Source organism: Typopeltis vanoorti, chromosome 18 (assembly GCF_054136105.1).
Source record: "Typopeltis vanoorti isolate ZY-2024b chromosome 18, IOZ_Tvanoo_1.0, whole genome shotgun sequence".
Taxonomy (NCBI): domain Eukaryota; kingdom Metazoa; phylum Arthropoda; class Arachnida; order Uropygi; family Thelyphonidae; genus Typopeltis; species Typopeltis vanoorti.
In genome coordinates, this window is record NC_143566.1 from 68,575,270 (window position 1) to 68,594,114 (window position 18,845).

The following is an 18,845-nucleotide window of genomic DNA, read 5'->3' on the forward strand; positions in this document are numbered from 1 at the left end:
ATTATCTCATTTCAAGCGTTTTCGCTTCCTTTCTTCAATATCCTGTTATCTCAGGAATCAATCCAACATTTGCTTCGTGTATTATGTTTCTCCTGGTATTACCAATACCTTATTAATACTTACTAGGCTCTTCTGTTGAACATCTGTATTATTTTTCCAACGATAGTTTTTAGTGGATGTGACGTCAGTCAGAGACACAATATCTGATAATTTCATGTGTTTTTCTGGTTTGTGGGCTTTTCTGGGAGGGAAATCCGAGTTTTCTAGAGTAATACGCCAGAAGGATTTCTGGCGTATTTTATGAAGACACCGCGTTTAAAATAGAGCAAGCAGATGGATGTGTACATTTTGGTATATTCTGTATAGGATTCAAATGGTTAAAAGGGATTTATAACAAAAACACTTAGCCACTCTCATGAAATATCCAGGAAGGTGGCGATTTTTTCTTTTTTCCCGAAAAACAAAATCCGCCAGAAAAGCCATGTACTTAAGAGTGATGCTATATTACTTTTTATTTTTTCTGACATAAACGACAACCTGCTTGAAACTTGGGAAACTATATTAAATGAAATTTTAAAAAGAATCACCTGAGTGGTGATTCTCTTTATAATTTCATTTGGAAATACTTCGATGATTAAAACTGTGGGTGAGTGGGGGAAGAGTTCTATTTATTGGACATTTAGTAATCACGTTGAAATGAATAAAAATACGTAATAAAACTTTCCCAGTAGCTAAATGTCGATTAGAAATGAGATAATGCATGTTGACAAACCAAAACTCCCTAATAGAATTTTCAAGGATAAGAATTTTACGAGAAGGATGTCTGCATTCCTGGAGCGAGGAGTGCAGGTGAATATTCGGATCAGTAAGAACAATTTTAATATTTTGTTCGGATATTGATTATGGTTACTTATAAACAGGTGAGTTTTTTAATGTAATTTTCCTTGTTTATTAGTCAGTTTATATGTTTTTGTAGGGATAAAAAACAGTTTGCCACTTTACTGTAAGCCTGATAACTCACCTATAGCTGAAAAGCTCTTATAAAGATTCCACACGTTTAGACGGGAATTCGAACTCCATCAAGGAAAAGAAGGGAGGGGGACAGAAATTACCGAGATCGTTCTATTTGACACGTTTAGTGGCGCCGGTGTCCAACTAAACTGCTACGAGAGAGAGAGAGAGAGAGAGAAGCGTCGTCTTCCCCTCTATCTCTCAAGATTCGTTTACTCCCCCCCCCCACTCAACTTTTTGTTTTCTTATCGGGAAATTTTTCCCAGGTTAACAATGATCGCTGAGTCATACGTACTTTTAAACTAGCTATCAGTGCAGTGTGAACCTGATGCTCCAGACAATCGCTTGGGTCGGCTGATCCGGTGACTGGTACTTCGTAGCAAACAACTTAAACAGAAAATAGTTGTGGGAAGTTGCGTTCCATGTTCGAGAATTACTGGCCACAATATATTTAGCGCCTTTGTGGCGCAGCCAGGTAGAACGCTTGATACACGCTCTTTGGTTGATAAAGACCTTAGTTCAATTCTCATTGTCGACATAAGGAACTTTATATAACTTTACGTAGGAATAAAACAGCTTTTTCAATAGAAGATAAGTTAGCCGGTCTCATACGGTGGTGACAGCTTTTTCATCCCACAATTTCACTTCACTGGGACTATTGCTAGTGATGAAGAAATGCATTATCAAATAGAGACGATGGGCACTAAAATAGTAATCATAATGGGAGACTTTAATTAACCAAATATCAATTGGGTAGCAGTAAAATATCATTAGAAAAATGAAATTGAATTTATTGAGCTGTTGCGGGACAACTTCTTCAAGCAGCATGTGACAGAAGAAACTCGAGGTCAAAGAGGATTCGATTTGATTTTAGTGTCAGGGGGCGTTTCAGTTGGTGACAGCGATCACGAGGTACTCATTTGGGAAGTTACTAGGTTTATGAATGTTCCATTCAGAAAAGGTTACATGCTGAACTATAAAGCAGAAAATTATGACCAACTGAGGAGTATACTGAGTTCAGCGGAATGGTATCGGTTGCTGGATGGGAAGAATATCGACAGTGCATTGGAAGCATTTAAAAAAATACATAAATGATACCATATTAGAATGTGTCCCAAGAGTTCGAAGAATAAATAGGATAGCAGTCAACAGGCCAGAAAAGTCACAACTGTCGTACGGAAAGTTAAGTCTGGCTATGAAAAGAAACTGGTTTTGCGTGCTAAAGACAACCCACAAGAATTCTATCGATATGCTGCAAGTAAAAGAAAGAATGAATATGAAAGAATAACTCTTCTGAATGCAGATGGTGTAAGGGTGGCGACGCAGAAGAGGTTGTTCAACTAATGAGTGCCCATTTTGCTAAAAACTATCAACCTGGTGTATGCAACATCAAGTTCACTGCTGCCTCTTCTGAAGAAACTCAGGTGTATGAGGACGAAATATTAGAACTGTTGCACAAACTGAATAAGAATTCAGCAATAGGGACTGATGGGATATCAGCACGTGTGCTAAAAGAGTGATTAGCTGAACTGGCTATTCCTTTGACCAGGCTATATAATTTGAGTCTCAGAACAGTGAAGATTCTGCAGGAATGGAAAGAATGTATGGTAACTCCATTCCATAAGGGTGATGCAAAAATCGATGTATCCAACTATCGACCAATCAGTATCTCAGGAGTGGTGGTGGTGAAGATTTTGGAAAATCTGGTTAGGGCTCGCATTCAGAAATCGTTTGACAGAGAGTCTCTGCTTTGCAATGAACAGCATGGGTTTACTAAGGGAAGGTCATGCTTTAGCAACTTGCTCGCATTCTATAATAATGTTACCATTGAACTAGACAAAGGGGGGGGTAGTGGATACACCATGACTTTTGGATTTGGCTAAGGCTTTTGATAGAATACAGCATGTAGACTGTTGCATAAATTGGCGAATATGGGTTTGGGTTATAAAGTATTAGCGTGGATAAAAGGATGGCTGTCTGAAAAATATCAAATAAGTGGTATATGGGGGGGTAAGTCTGCAAGATTTAAGATAACCAGTGATGTACCACAAGGATCAGTCCTTGGTTCTGTTATTCTGTCTATCCATTAATGATATTGGGAAGGATTTGACAGGTGACATACAACTAATTGCTAATGATGCAAAGATATTATTATTCAGGCCTCCATGGAGTCAAAAGACTCATCACGGATAGGTAGAGTAATCAAGAATGCTGCTGATATGCAGCTTGCAGAATGATTTGAATAGGCTGGAATTGTAGGCGTAGGAAAATGAATGTCAGTAAATGAGTCATGCACTTTGCTGTGATTAAATATCCAATGTCGTATTATACTGGTGAGCTTATGCTAGAAGAAACTGATCAGGCCAGGGATCTTGGAATGCTAGTAGATAGAAAGTTGAAGTTCAGGTGCCATGTGGCAAAGATTACAAATACAAATCAAAAGATAATTGCAATGCTGAAACGAACTTCAACATGTAAAGATAAGGATGTCATTTTGCCTCTTTACAAGGTCTTGATAAGACCTCACTTGGACTATTTGTGCGCAGGTCTGGCTTTCTGGTTTTCGTTGCGATTCTGATACAACAGAAAGAGTGCAAAGGAGTGTGTTAAAAATGATATCGGGCTTGTGGAATACTGATTATGGAGACTGCAGACACTAGCAAACACGAGAAACATGTGATTGAGACGGGTGATGTGATTGAGACGTACAAACTTCTGAATGGATCATACAGGATTTCAATTGATGGAATTTTTTATTTTATGGAGGGTGGGGAAAGGAAAAGAGGGCTTCCTTTGAAGCTTGGGAGGGCTTCCCAGCTATCATACTTATTCTTAAAATTAATTTACGAATAAGTATGAAAGCTGATGCATGTAGTATGTAGCCTCCCTCGATATGTCTCTGATTCCTTGGAGGTCTCTCTTGATAATAATAATAATAATAATAATAATAATAATAATAATAATAATAATAATAATAATAATAATGGGCCTGCTAGACGTTGCCTACATGCAGTATCGCCTTGGAGTAGTCTAAGGGTAATGGAACTAGATTGACAATATGCGATGCATTGGTAGGATGACCTGAATTAGGGGTTAAAATATCGAAAACCTAATCTAGAGAATGAAGAAAATCAGGAACCTGGATTAATAAAGTTATTAAGAATCCGAGATAAGCAAGTTCCTATGTAATAGATTTAGGGTCTGACGCAAGGACTGCTTCCGCAGCAATTTCTCTTGTATAAAAATTTACAAAATTTTTATACGAGAATTTTTTTTGAAGTTTGGAGGATTTCCTCAAAAGAAGTTTTCCGAAGAAATTTGGAGAAGTCTACTACTGAGGACTTCTGCAAACTAGAAGCGCTTTAGTGGTGATAAATTCACATTGATAGAATACAATGAACTATTCTGTTATTTATGCATAGGTGACTCTCCGTGTCCTCTAAATCTGTTTTCTTTTAAAACTAAGAGTTTGCTGTTTATTTATAATATTTCAATATAATATAATCATTTCAGGGTACAGTATTATAATAAGGATGTGATAAAGGCTAAGATGCATTTCTTGAATATTGATGTCTAAATAACCACAGGTTAGCAAGGTTTTACTTTGCTCCAAACGAAAACAGAAAAAAATCATTGCAGACTAATACTGGCAGAACTAGCGGGTAGAAGTACTGGTAGTGCTGAAGGGTAATGGGAGGGGATGCAAGAATGTAATTGTGATATAACAGGCGTGTATGTTAGTATCAGTCGCTACTTTGTATTCTCCGATTGTACTTTTTCCCCCCCTTTAAAAATGTGTATGCATGCAACATTCCGTACTCTGTTATGAATTCATCAAGCAGTTTACAGGAAAATCACAGCACGCTTTACATCAAGTAGGGATTAAATAAACCTGTTATTTATATTTTACTCGTCATTTGGAAGAACAGAGATAAAATCTGGACACTATACGTATGCTGCATAAATGTGATATCCTAAATCGGACGGAAGTGATGAAAGGAAAGAAAAAGTGTATGCTGTTTGCCATTCCCGTGATCTGTGTGAACCAGCGACTACCTCGAAGATTAATACTTCTGTCTTGCAAATATTGAGAACTTTTCGAAGAAAATAAAAATTAAATCAGCGTATCCACATATCCCGTTTTCATTGAAGTTATTACTGTTACACCATCTTTCTGGAAGGAAGTTACTGTTCCTGATGAAGAAAAGGATCAGTGCTTTTCGGAAGATCCATAATGATCCTTTGTTCCATGTTTTATTCGACAGGGAAGCCAAATATACATCTAGTTGCTCTTGATGAGCTCAGTGAATTAGTGCGTTACTTAGATCTATCAAAGCAAAAGTATAAACTTTGAAAATTCAAGCTACAAGAATGGAATTTGTTCCTAAACGGTACAAGGATATTCAGAAAGAGAAGTGAGAAACTGTCTGCGTATTATGGTATCCAGGATTTCTATGTGTGTGTGTGTGTGTGTGTGTGCCTAGACATATATTGACTAATGGAAGAATTACGATCCACTTACCTGAAAAATGGAGGATTTATTAATTCTTCTAAATTCAGTCTGAAGGAAGTTTTGTTATACAGTGGGAACAAAAACCTTTAATGTGGCTCATTTTGTTAGTTTGAAGGAAATTTACAGAGGAAGAAATAAATGGAAGTCATAGGATTACTGAAAGTACTAAGACATGAAACAATGTTCCTTGAGAAACCTGTTACCTCATTTCACCCTTAAACTCTCCCTCCTACCAAGAGAATCTGGAGATTCAAACAGTCACAAGGAATCCCCTACGTTTCTGCGACATGTTACAGAACAGATGCAGTTCATAAGCTTCCATTAACAACTAATACACATTTGATATGGGCTAAGGCACACAGTAAGAAAGTCCTACTACCCATTCTTCCAGTAATGCACGTGGAGGTACTTAAATAATGTTTATTACCAGAGTGTTTCCTAGTGACAGTGCACTGATGTTGAGTTGCTTCTCATGGTTTGGATTAGGATACTGGTGCATGAAATCACGTTTGCAAGGTCCCATGATGTTCTGTACATTTGTGCATAGGCAGTTGTCCAGACGAATAGATAAATACATTGTAGCAATTTTATTGTCCCATCCTTTACATTTTTTAACACGATAATGTTCCGCATCTCAAAGTAACGATTGTAGAAACGCCATTTGAAGAAAAGAAGATCATAGCACTGCAGCCAGCACAGTGTATCATTCTGAAGCCGACACAACATCTGTGTGGAGGGGGAGGGGAAATGAACTGGAACCAGAATTAGGTCATTCTTTCTTTAAGGCATAAATAAATGCTTTAAAGGAGTGAAACTACCATCAGTTTTTTACAGAAATTAGTAGACAGTCTTCCACGATTTAAAACAGATCATAAGAAGGAAAGGTGGGACAAGTTATTAATTTCAGTCAATAAAGATATATTTTGTTTATATCTTTATAAACAAAATATATATAGTCATGTGTCTCATGACTTTTCATAGCATAGTGTTGTAAATCAGAAAAAATGTACTGAAAAAAAAAAAGTGATTTTGGGTACCAGAAACGTTTTTTTTTTTTTTTCAGTTTCGTAGGATCCGTTTATACTTTTCGTTTTTTTGTTTTTTTTAAGTCTAAGAATATTTTGAATATTTATGCATTCCACACAAAATATTCAAAAAAACTATTTTGAAATAGTTTTTTATGAGAAAATTTGTTCTTATCTCAATGGTTTGAAAAAAAATTTCATATTTATGCTATCGGCTTCTATAATTTTCAAAGCCATTCAGACTAATACTCTATTATGACATGGTTACCATCCCAGTTGTTACTAAAATCATGTTGCAGTCTAAAACTGAGCATGTGATGCTGATTATGAAAACCCACAATCGATATTACAATAATAACATATTACTTTCATAATGAAGAGTGAGCCTACTGTAGTCGGAATGCTTCTTCAAGTTTTACTTAAAAAGAGTAACTGCAAAACAAGTTCGGAGTATTGAGTTCCAGAGAGACATAAAATTTGCTGAAAATAATGTAGATAAGTTAACCTAGGAACGAAAAGAATTTTCTTTTAATCTATTTCGTATAAGCCGCATAGCATAAGTACGCTATGCTTTGAAAGTTATTTGGACCAGTACTTGTCATCAACAGAGCACGAGTTTTTTTAGAAAATTAATAATATGCCAGCCTACCTTTGGCCTTAATGATAGCTGCGACCCATTTGGGAAAAGATGAGATGTCAACCGGATGACACAGATGAACCACTTCGATCTCTACAACATTCTCATATGCTTCTAACGGTCACATTTAGTTTGGAACATCAAACTAAACTTAACATATGACAAAAACTGCAACTAATATTACTCTTTTGTGAATCATTCGACTATGTCGTTTGTATTGCACCACAGGAAACTAAAGGATTTTCAGAAAAGTATTAACTTCCACTAATATTTCTTAGCTATTTACCTACCACCTATTATTTCTTTATTTCTTCTAAATTTGTTAATAGATGCGCTGCAATCAGTTTATATATTTTTATTTTGCATGTTAAACTTGACAAACAGACAATTACCACATTCTTTCTTCTCAACCTACTATTCATCCACGATTTTATTATTATTATTAAGAGAGAGAGAGAGAGAGATCTCCAGGGAGTCAGAGACTCATCGAGGGAGGCCACATACTACACATACCAGCTATCATACTTATTCTTGAATTCATTCACACTCTTGCACTCACAACATCCAATGGCAATCCATTCCAATCACGCACCACCCTCTGAGGAGAAAATCTAGCCCTCACACCCTTCTTGGCGGCCTTCATTCTCAGCTTCCAAGGATGCCCTCTCGTCTTTTTCCCACCCTCCATAAATTGAAAAATTCCATCAATTGAAATCCTGTATGACCCTTTCAGAAGTTTATAAGTTTCAATCATATCACCCCTCTTTCTCCTGTTTGCTAGTGTCTGCAGTCTACAAATTCTCAATCTGTCTTATAATCAGTATTCCACAATCCTGATATTTTTAACACTCTCCTTTGTACTCTCTCCGATATATCAGAATCACAAAGGAAACCAGAAGACCAGACCTGCGCACACTAGTCCAAGTGAGGTCTTATCAAGGCCTTGTAAAGAGGTAAAATACCTTCCTTATCTTTACATATGAACGTTCGTTTCAGCATTGCAATTATCTTTTGAGTTGCATTTGCAATCTTTGCCATATGCCCCTAAACTTCAACTTCCTATCTATTAACACTCCAAGATCCCTAGCCTCATCAGTTTCTTATAGCCTAATCCCACCGATATAATACGACATTGGATATCTAATCATGCCGAAGTGAATGACTTTACATTTACTGACATCCATTTTCACATGCCCACAATTCCAGCTTATTCAAATCATTCTGCAAAGACTGCATGTCAGCAGCATTCCTGATTACCCTACCTATCTTTGCATCATCAGCAAATAACTGTATGTCGCTTGTCAAATCCTCCCCAATATCATTAACGTACAGATTGAATAACAGTGAACCAAGCACTGATCCTTGTGGTAGACTACTTGTTACCTTAAACCATGGAGACTCAGATTCCCCGTATATACCACTTTTTGATATCTGTCAGTCAGACATCCTCTTATCAATGCTAATATTGTATAACCCAAACCCATTTTTCCCAATTTATGATATATCAATTTTTTATAGGTTCAACATTTCATGTTTACAAATAATTGTTCACTTTTCTCTTTGCACGTAATTCCGGTAGGCCGTCATTTCATTATCTACAATTTTCAAAACACAAATTCATCCTCTACCAATTTGTTTTGACCAAAAGTCAAAATGAAAAACCGATTGCAGCGAATGGACAAAAAGTCAATATTTTTGGAGTATATATCCTTGAGAGATAAAGCTGTGTTTTTGTGTGACAGAAACATTCATTTCGTATGGTGATTCAACGGCCGTGAGCCTCTTTTACGGGGAGGTACGGCACCACCTCAATCTCCTCCCCCCCTATTTTGATCCGGGCTCGGGACCTGCATAGCTGACAATTCAGACCTATGGCTGCAGGGATTGTGTTAAGTATTCCTGACTGTATCTGTGTGTGTTTACGGTGCCAGTTTGCCTGCTTGCGAGATGAAACACTCCAGATAAATGTGACAGAAACAGTTTAAATTTTTCGAAAACACTACCGAAAGGAATTGTGGTGTGACAAGTAAATAAGATTCTACTGGTAATGAAATTCAGGTGGTAATTAGGTCCAAAGAATACTCCAGGTTTAATGTGGAAGTAGCGAGAGAAGCTTCGTGAATGCACGTAAAGAATATGTTATGACGGAGATAGGAAAACGGAGAGAATATATCAGGAATGAAGATATAAGAGAACCATCGAGTGAGAATATTGTAAAGGGAAGGATAAGTTGAGGATCAAACGAAATATGCTATAAGAGATACAGAAATAACAACACTGAATGATGGCGTCAAGGAATTACGAGTGGAAATTTCTTTTATTCGTCTTTTCTTTATATGGTTAAGGAGGGTTATATATTCAGTGGAGAAAGGGGTGTGGGAACAGCGAGATCATTCCTTGAAGTTGCGCATAGTGAACAAAGAGTGAAGTTCTTCGAGCGCATTAGTAATACCGTAACTCTGAAGGCTCAGACACTACTGACTATTTGCCTCTTGGGGAAAATATAAGATTCTACTGTCCCCTTTTCCATATAAAAGTTTTTTTTATGAAAAAATTATATTCCCGAAAGATATTTTTCAGTCTCCAGCCTATTTCGTTGTCTGTAGACAAAATGAAAAAATAAAATAACCAGTGGTTTTGAAAATATTTCGGTTTACTGTATTAGTTTTTACTTGGAGAATGGATGTTCTTCTGCTATAGAAACGTTAGGTTTATATGGAGCCATAAATGGCAAGAAAGGGTACACTATGGGTTTCCCTAGCGATTAGTCATTGTTTACAGCAAATACTTCAAGTTTCAGAAGTCGGGTTTTATGTAACATGTTGTCATCCAGGCCGTCGTTTCCAAGATGCCAAATACGTGTAAAAAAAGTTATAGTTTTTTTAAGTCGAATAGTCATATGTTTGGGCTTCTTGGATGCTATGGAGGACATTTCTAGCAACACAGGAAATACTTCAAAATCCACAGCTTTTCAAGTATTTCCTGTGTTTATGGACTGCATCTACTGGTATTATAATGGACATCTGAATGTTTATTCTTGTTTTATATCTGAAGTTGAACGCATTGAGTTCATTCGTCGTGAGAAAATAAGTTTTATAACCGTCTTTACTAGAGCCAAAATCAGTGTTTAATTAAATTATCATGGCTACCATCATTGTTGACCTTTTTAGTTAATTCTGAATTGAACTTGCAAAGTGAATGTATCTTGGCTGTTATGTTATAATTCTGAATATCGTTTTTTCAAATTTAGAGAGAAAATTATCGTTTTTAAAAATAATTTTATTTTTGTCTGATTTTACAATTCCATACGAAGAAATAGCGACATTTATTATATGTTAAAGTTGCGTATTATTTTGTATCATGTTTCATGCTATGAATTTTGTCTAACATCGTCTTGTATATTAAAATAGTACTATCAATTTGCTTATTTAAGTTCATACTTGGTAAATAAAATACTGGTCAGTGGCTTTAGCTCTAACTTTATTTTAGGAAGCTCCATTAAATTAAAATCTTAAATTTTAACAGTTAACGTTCAGCGACTAACCGCGATTTTGAGCCCACCCTCTCTCTCTCCATGCAGCAAAGTATCTCCGGGCCTGCTGCTCGAGCTTTAAACCCTCCAGTAGTGTCTTTTGGACAGCTAGGAGAAGCAAACTTCGCACGCTTTATTGTGAATGAAATGTGAATCAAGTATTTAAATACTCCGGAAAAACTATAAGAGTTGAGCATTTAAGATAATTGCTGTAATTATTTCATTACATACAACATACAATGTCACAATACATATACATAATTATATAGTACCTTTATAATACATTATAGCATTAAAAGAACATGAAAGTCAAAGTACTGAATCATGTTAGTGATATATTGTATATGATTATGCTCATTTAAATAAATTCGATGAATACGTTAAAAACAGTATAGTTTTTAATTTCAACTGTTCAAACTTCATTTCAGGTGAAAATCACATTCGAATAGCCTCCTATATACACACCTTGTACTCCAAAAAAGATCATAAAACACTCGATCTTGATAGCACTAATTATACTGTTAGAGAGCTTAGACACAAAGTAGCACCCACAAATGACAGTTAAGAATTGTACCGAACTTCTTGTCTGGGTCCATTTAGTCTCAAGCTTACTGTAACTTTTACAATTTTCGCATTCTGCTCTCAGATTGGCGTTCGTGGTTCTCGCTCTCTTTCAAATACACGCACAGGTGTAATATAGACTGTTCTGTGACTTCCATTTTGAGTCAACATTGATTTGTCATCTTTTTTTTTAAAATAACGTCTTTCAACTTTTAATAAAACAGTTTTTCACATATTTTAGTATACTTTGAAATTTTTTAAAACTTAGTTACACTCCTTGATTAAAGTGGATTATTTTAATAGATAAAAATCGTGCTATTTTCTTCTATTAATGATGAACCTACCATTAGAGAAGTAATGGTTTCCTGGTTACTTTGTCTTGATCATATGGTATTTGGCGCATGTGAGTCATCCCAACCCGCGCTGGAAGGCTTCGAACAAAAATAGCTTCTGTTACGGCGCATGTCAACCATAGTGAACTGTCTGAAATTGTAGCTAGTTGTGATGGTATGTATTCTGATGATCACAATCTTTAAAAAAAAAAAATGCAAAAATCTAAGATATGTGATTTAAGTCGACAAGTAGTAATATAAAATAAATATTGACGATCAGGAATTTATGTGCTAATACATATACTGATTAACATTAATTCATTGACTTCGCTGTATTCATTTTCAGGTATTAAATTTAGTATAATTAGAATTTATAGAATGAAAATTTTATGTATTTTATCAAACTTTTTAAATCAACAGCGTGCATCACTAGATTTTAATTACTTAATTAAAAATTTGTATGTACAATTAATTCTAATCCTAAGTAATTTCTGTATCTCATATTATCTCTTGGATATTTTATCGTCTGCTTACATCAGACGATAAAAACATTAACGATGGAAGCTTGTGAAACCGAGTTTGCTAAATTTTATGATTCTTAGTTTTAAGATTTTTTTTTCTTTGTGTTATTACAAAAGCGTTTTAATTCCGTGCAGAAAAATTTTTTAGGAAATATTTGTCATCTTTTGTTTTTTCTTATTTTATCCCATTAATTATTTATTCGGAATTAATATGGTAAAAAGTTCTACTATTCATTTTAACGAAGGCGTTGTAGAAAACAATTAAAAAAATTCGTTTGAAAATATGTTAAATTTCTTGTGTACTTTTGGTAAACATTCTTTGAAAAATAGATACAAGAGACATCTTTCTTTACAATAGATTTAAGTGGATTAATTTCGTTTGATGGTTTATGAATTTAATTTGAAAGAATAGTTCACTATTGTCTTTAGACTGCATGTCTTCTTCTAATGGCAGGCGGCTCATGGGGGGGAAGACAACATAGCTATTACGAAAATTACAGTTGCTACATACCTGTTATTCGCAACCTCGAGTTTCCTGAACGTGCAAGTTCAAGCTTCCGTGTGTTCAAAACTTAGGAAAGTTACCATTCCACTGGCACGAACATCATCACGTACTCCGACATTTGTCCCACTGGTACTAGGGAGCAGGTAAAACCGGCGGCAGCTGACTGTGGCTACGCTTTCAGTTCTGGAAATGACGTCAATGAGTCGCGCGCATCACGTGATCTCCCAGCTGTTTCTAGGGGGAAGTGGCATACCGTTTACTAACTTCTCCCCCTCTTCTATCCCCCCTTAACGTCATCGACCCGTTCGCTCTCCAGCTTGCCTTAACGCTAGCTCAAGTGCGTTAGATCGTACAATGAATCATTTGGTTTTCTTTAAATATCGGTGCATTTACAAGCGTATCTCTGCGGGTTTTAAGATCGAATCATTTCCCGGAATGTTATTCTCGATGGTAACATAACTGTGTACAGTATCCTGCAGCTGTTTTCTTGTTATGGGTTCTTTTAAAAGTAGCTCCGCGAGTTAACCGTAGTACAGAACTGAATTTAACTCTCGTAATGGCAGAGCATCCTCGTTGAGTTTTTTTTTTTTTTTTTTTTTTTTTTTTTAACTTTCGCGACTGGTGTTGATTCTAAAGGTAGAGGAGTGAGTCAGGGAGGATGTAATCTCCCCTCTAGGAAAGAAAGATTATTTTCAATTTCCAGTTAATTAACCGGTGTCATTAAAAAAAAAAAAAAAAAAATCTGTATATTAACAGAAGCTATTTCTTTCTTCTCCTGTGTTATTTTCTAAATTTACTTTCGGGGGTGTATATGATTAAGCTGGTTTGATATCAGTGCTGTTTTCGTGATATTTTTGGATAACTGTCATTGCTTATATCACTGTTGAACAGTCTTTAGTTCGATTTTGATTCTGAGTGCGATTCTGTCGTAGCACAAGACCAAAACTTGATATGGGGATTTTCCGTTAAAGTTGAGTTAGCTGGTGATACCAGAGGTTTTTTTTTTCTCTAAATCTCGGATATTTCATTTCTAATAAAAAGATAAACAAGGCAGATATACACGCCTCTTGACCTAGTTACTTTGGGGTAATCTAAAATAACCAACTGAAACAAGAGCTTTAAATGCGAAACTGTTATCCCAATTTTAATGACACCCTCTCATACACGAAAGGTTATAACATTATGTCACGTTTAGTGCCGTGGGAAAAGGATTAGTTAGTCAGGAAGAAAGAAACCAAACGTGAATTTTTTTTTCTTCTGTTCAAACCATTGCAAGCCTCCAGTGGTGCGATTTTTTTCACGTTGGACTATGAAAATCGTCTACGACCTATAAAGATTTAGACACAGTAAAAAGGGGAGATTTTTAGATTTACAATCCCGCCTTTTTAGGAAGGGGGACTGTAAATTATCATTAATTTTTTAATGATGTGTCTTATCCAGAATAGTTATTATTATTATTATTATTATTATTATTATTATTATTATTATTATTATTATTATCCAGAATAGTTATCATTGTTATTATTATTATTAAAAAAATTAGCGAATATGAAGAGTTTGTTAAATTTAATAATTCAAAAGTCGAAGAAGTCTTACAAACGGTAAAAGACATTAAAACCATCATTAACGCATTAACTGACAGGCAGCACAAATTGATAAAAGACACATCGGAACTCCGTCAAGATTTTAATTTCCTGAAACTACAATACGAAGTTTTAAACCAACAACAACATAAAGAAGACCTTGTCATAAACGGTCTTCCAGAAACTGAATCCACAGAAAATCTCAGAGACGTAATTTTAAAGTTAGGCCATGAAATTGACATCCCCCTACAGCATAATGATATTCAGACCATAAATCGGTTTCCCAGGAAGAACAAAAAACAAGACTCGCCACGACCCGCACCAGTCATAGTTCGTCTGACAAGCAAGGCTACAAGAGACAATCTCATAAAAGCCAGCAGACTGAAAAAACCAGTAGTCAAGGATTTAAATGCATCGCAAGACAATAAGCCAATCTTTCTATCTGAGTATTTAACACCTTTCAATCAGAATCTTTTGAACCAAGCAAGAAAAGAAAAAACAGAAAAAAAAAGTATCAATTTTTATGGATCAAAGACGGCAAAATATTCTTGAGAAAGTCACAGACTTCAAAGTCTATACAAATAAAAAGCTCGGAAGATATAGACAGGTTGCCAGAGTGAAACAAAAGACTCCAACTTAGTTCAATAAGAAGATCTCAACACAACAAAAAAATGCCAACATTATTATTATTATTATTATTATTATTATTATTATTATTATTATTATTATCCAGAATAGTTGTTTCTTTTAGTGTAAGACTGCAATTCTGTTTCCAAAATTATGGTAATGGTTAATATTCTTTTCACCGACAGGCACCACACCTTTGATAGTTTCATTTTAGGAAATAGGACACATAAAAAAAAAAATAAATAACTCGAAAAAGGCTAAGATCGTTAGTATTATGAAAATGGATGTTATCACTAGGTTGTTTAAGAATGAATGCAAATGGACCATGAAAGGAACTACGGGCACATTAACCCACATATTTTCTAACAAAAACTAAAAAAGGGGAAATTTTAAAAAAAATTACAATATTGCTGACATGTATCATCACCCGGAGGAGCCTTTTTATTTTTATTTACATATTAAATGAATTGCTATTGAAATTTAATTGATCTTTACATATAACTAAAAGTTTTATTATCGTTATAAATTCAAATTTTGTTACTAACAAATATGCTTCTTCAGGTCAGTGGTTTTGTTGTATTGTTATTTGATTGAAAAGACTCGTGTTTGAATTTTATTATAGATATGAAGGTTTTTTTAATTATTATTAACATAAGAGGTTTCAGGTGGGCATTTATTTAATCCACTAACGCTTGGTTTTTTTTTTTTTTCGTCTTGCATAATAAGAAATCAAAGTACTGTATATAGAAAAATTACAAATTGAATTTTATTTTGTTAGAAACAAGATTCTAAAAGTATCATTATAATTACTTTAACAAAATTAAATCGTGAGTGGTTAAGTAGCGCGTGACGAGCTAACTGAGCTACAGATGAGCTCCTTAATAATATGGAGGGCCTAAAAAATTAATTGATTTCAATTTTTATCGCAAGTAGATGAATAAAGATTTGAGGAAAAGACAGTTCTCTACATCTATCGACCTTCATAAAATACTCAACAAGGATATGACTCAGTTTAAAGTTCTTAATGTATAAATAAGCTTTTTTTGCTATTTAAACACAAAGGATCTGGTTGCTGACAGTAGTGCTAAATGAAAAACTGCCTGTCCTAAGCAATTGCATCGACAGTGATAAGCATTATGGTATATCAATCATTACTTCGATTTTGAAAAATCACGAAAGAACTTTTAATATTTAAGTTAGTTTGCAGTAACATTGTTTTATCTGTACTCGTGTCCAATGCTTTCATTCATATCAGTTTCGTGTTTACTTTTTATTGGTTACTTCAGTCAGCATAAATAATATTTCTAATTTTTTCTCTTAAAAGTGACATAGCTTAGGACCTCAGAAGATCAAAGTCCTAGTGGGGGATTAAAGGTCAACATATATCGATTTTCCTTAATTTCTGTGGTGATTAGGAGTAGGAATGCCATAGGATTTGGTGGTAAAGCCCTTGTTTTGTTCGAATAACTTTTACAGGATGGCCCTATATGATCATACGAATAAATAAATAAATAAAATACAGGATGGCCCTATAGGTGAAGTAGGGTTTAAATTTTAATACGAACAATTGCCTGTCTATGCCATTTGGTAAGAAAATAATCGATGGGTATTGAATAGACAGGCTTCAGCAAGATATACATGCGTTAGGGTATTCTAGTTGATAGGCAAGTTTATCATATTTATAAGACCATTACTAAAGCTCAGCAGATCGTAAGTTTAATTAAAAGAACCTTTACTCTTAGAAAAAATGACGTTATGGTATCGTAATATTAGATTGTGTCTCCTAGCTTTATTTACCAAGGTTTTTAATGGATGTCAAGAAAATCGAGGCTATTCAAGACAAAAAAAAAAAAAAAGACTAAGTCTGTAGAGGGGTTATTATTGCGATAATTATGAAAATCGGCTGGTTAGCTGCAATTTGTGGAATTTATTTAAGAGGAAATAGATAGAAGATTTAATTGAAGTTTATAAGTTACTTTCAGTGCATACAGGAGGTAGATATCAGGAGTCTGTTGTACTTGAATGAATCTGGCTAGAGTCTAGAACAAATATACGAAGTTCATTTATTAATTTTAGGCCTGCAAAAATGTGGAATGCTCTTCAGCAACTCGTTAAAAACGATGAATTTAAGTAATATGTGAAATAATTAGAGGTAATTATGACTGGTGGATAGGATAAAGCTAGGGAGAGAAGATAAGACTGAGTGTGAATATATACAGTCATCCTTACTTGGGGTGATGGATCTCGAGTATTGATTTGGTCATAGCTGTTAATTATGAACTTCATATTTTAGTCTGTATATAGTTTACTTACTGTTTATATATAAACTCGTGCTTATATATATATATATAAGCACGAGTTAGTCGAACTGCGACAATCGTTTTTGCGTTATCCTATGTCAAGCATAAAACCACTTTAAACATACCATAAAGGCATACAATGAATCTGGATAATTCAGTTAAATACATTAAACAAATTATTTAATTTAAATTTAAAAGCTAACGAGATCAATGCATTGATACACTACTTTTTACACCTGATTTTCCAGAGTTAACCATCCCATGTTAAAGGAGTTTATCATATTGTTGCCCTACTGCATCAGGGGACAAATAATCATATCTCGACGAAATTTTTTTACTCCCTTTATTTATTCTCTCTTTTATAATTATCGAATTAATGCATCGCATCGAAATCACAGTAATCAATATTCTTTCATATTTTTTTTTTTAATTTCAAAAATAATTGAAGGGATCCGTGTGTCTCCTGTTTCTCTTTCTCCAGTAACCGTTATAACACGCCCTTCACCGGAAAGCATGATGCACATATTTGTATGAAGAATGTTTGGAAGTGGTGGTGTCTTACTATTCAGCTACAGTGGTCTCAGCAGTTGTGCTCTTAACAACGAAACATGTCTTGACTAATCTACCAAGATTAATGCAAACAAACAGAATCCACTGTGACTGTAAAAATATGGAAACATTATACCACATCTGTCTTAGTCTGTCAATCAAACAAACGAAACGATTTTATTAAAAAAAACACTGTAGATATGGAAATTATGTTTCATTTTAGTCATTGTTTTGCATGCTTTCTTTTTTTTTTTTTTTTTTCACCATTGAAACAGGACTTGAAAACTGAAACCCACGAAATAAATCCCTGTTTCTTTCAAGGAGATTTATGATGATATCCTCGTTAATTAAATCATAACAGTAATGAATTTCTGTTCGGTATTTACATATTTTTATGCCAGTTGAATAACAAAAACGTCAATCCCAAAGTTTGTCAAAATTTGTGATACTGCTGCTTTCAATAAACTGATGCATCACCCTTGGGATATGAATAAAATTAAATATAAATTTTCTTTTATTCAAGAATGATAAAAATTCATATTTGTATAGGAAAAATATATAGGAAAGGAAATATTGTATAGGAACACGAACATCTGCACTTAAAAGCCGATGTTTCTTGTATACTGCTCCTCCTTGGTACTAGATGTCTCAGTTTACACTGCTACATGTGAAATATATTGTGCCTGCATTGTCTCAAGGAACTTTCGTTTATCTTTGTCTGGTTAAGAAATATGGATGTTTAAAACAAATGTTTTAAACTGCTTGTCTAAAAAAATCGTCAAGATGAAGTTTATTTTATAGCAATTTCCTTAAATCAAATTTTATTTTTATTTATTTCATTTCAAGAAAATCAATCAAAACATCGAAAAATAAATTCAAAAACTAGTTGTGCTCGTAAGCTTGCTGATAAAATCCTTTAAAAAATAAATAATTTTAAGTTTTTAATTCTCTTTTAAATTGGTCGTGATCCTTACAAAGGATCGTAACCCACACGTTTTCAGAACTGTTGTTGCATTTGAGATTTACCTAGAGTGGTTTTTTTTGCTGTGAGTATTATAGCAATCTATAAAGCCGAATGGTAGCTCCATTCGCATGTCATTGGTTTTCTGTTATAAACTGGATATTAGCGTGCCGGTAAGTTATTTTTAC

General features: G+C 34.5%; 2 protein-coding genes across 3 annotated transcripts in view; one reads left to right on the forward strand and one right to left on the reverse strand.

The window, feature by feature from the left end:
* The window catches only part of LOC150096746 (uncharacterized), a 128,780-nt gene extending 115,976 nt beyond the window's left edge, over positions 1-12,804 (reverse strand). For both annotated transcript variants that reach the window (XM_090408250.1, XM_090408253.1), the window contains exons 1-2: positions 12,644-12,804; positions 11,624-11,809 (exon numbers count right to left, since the gene is read on the reverse strand). In XM_090408250.1, coding sequence (XP_090264376.1) covers positions 11,624-11,626 — 3 coding nt within the window. In that variant the 5' untranslated portion in view covers positions 11,627-11,809; positions 12,644-12,804. The remainder of the gene's footprint in view (positions 1-11,623; positions 11,810-12,643) is intronic.
* Trs31 (trafficking protein particle complex subunit 31) overlaps positions 1-18,845 on the forward strand; it is a 331,260-nt gene that overhangs the window by 31,172 nt on the left and 281,243 nt on the right. The window lies entirely within an intron of this gene.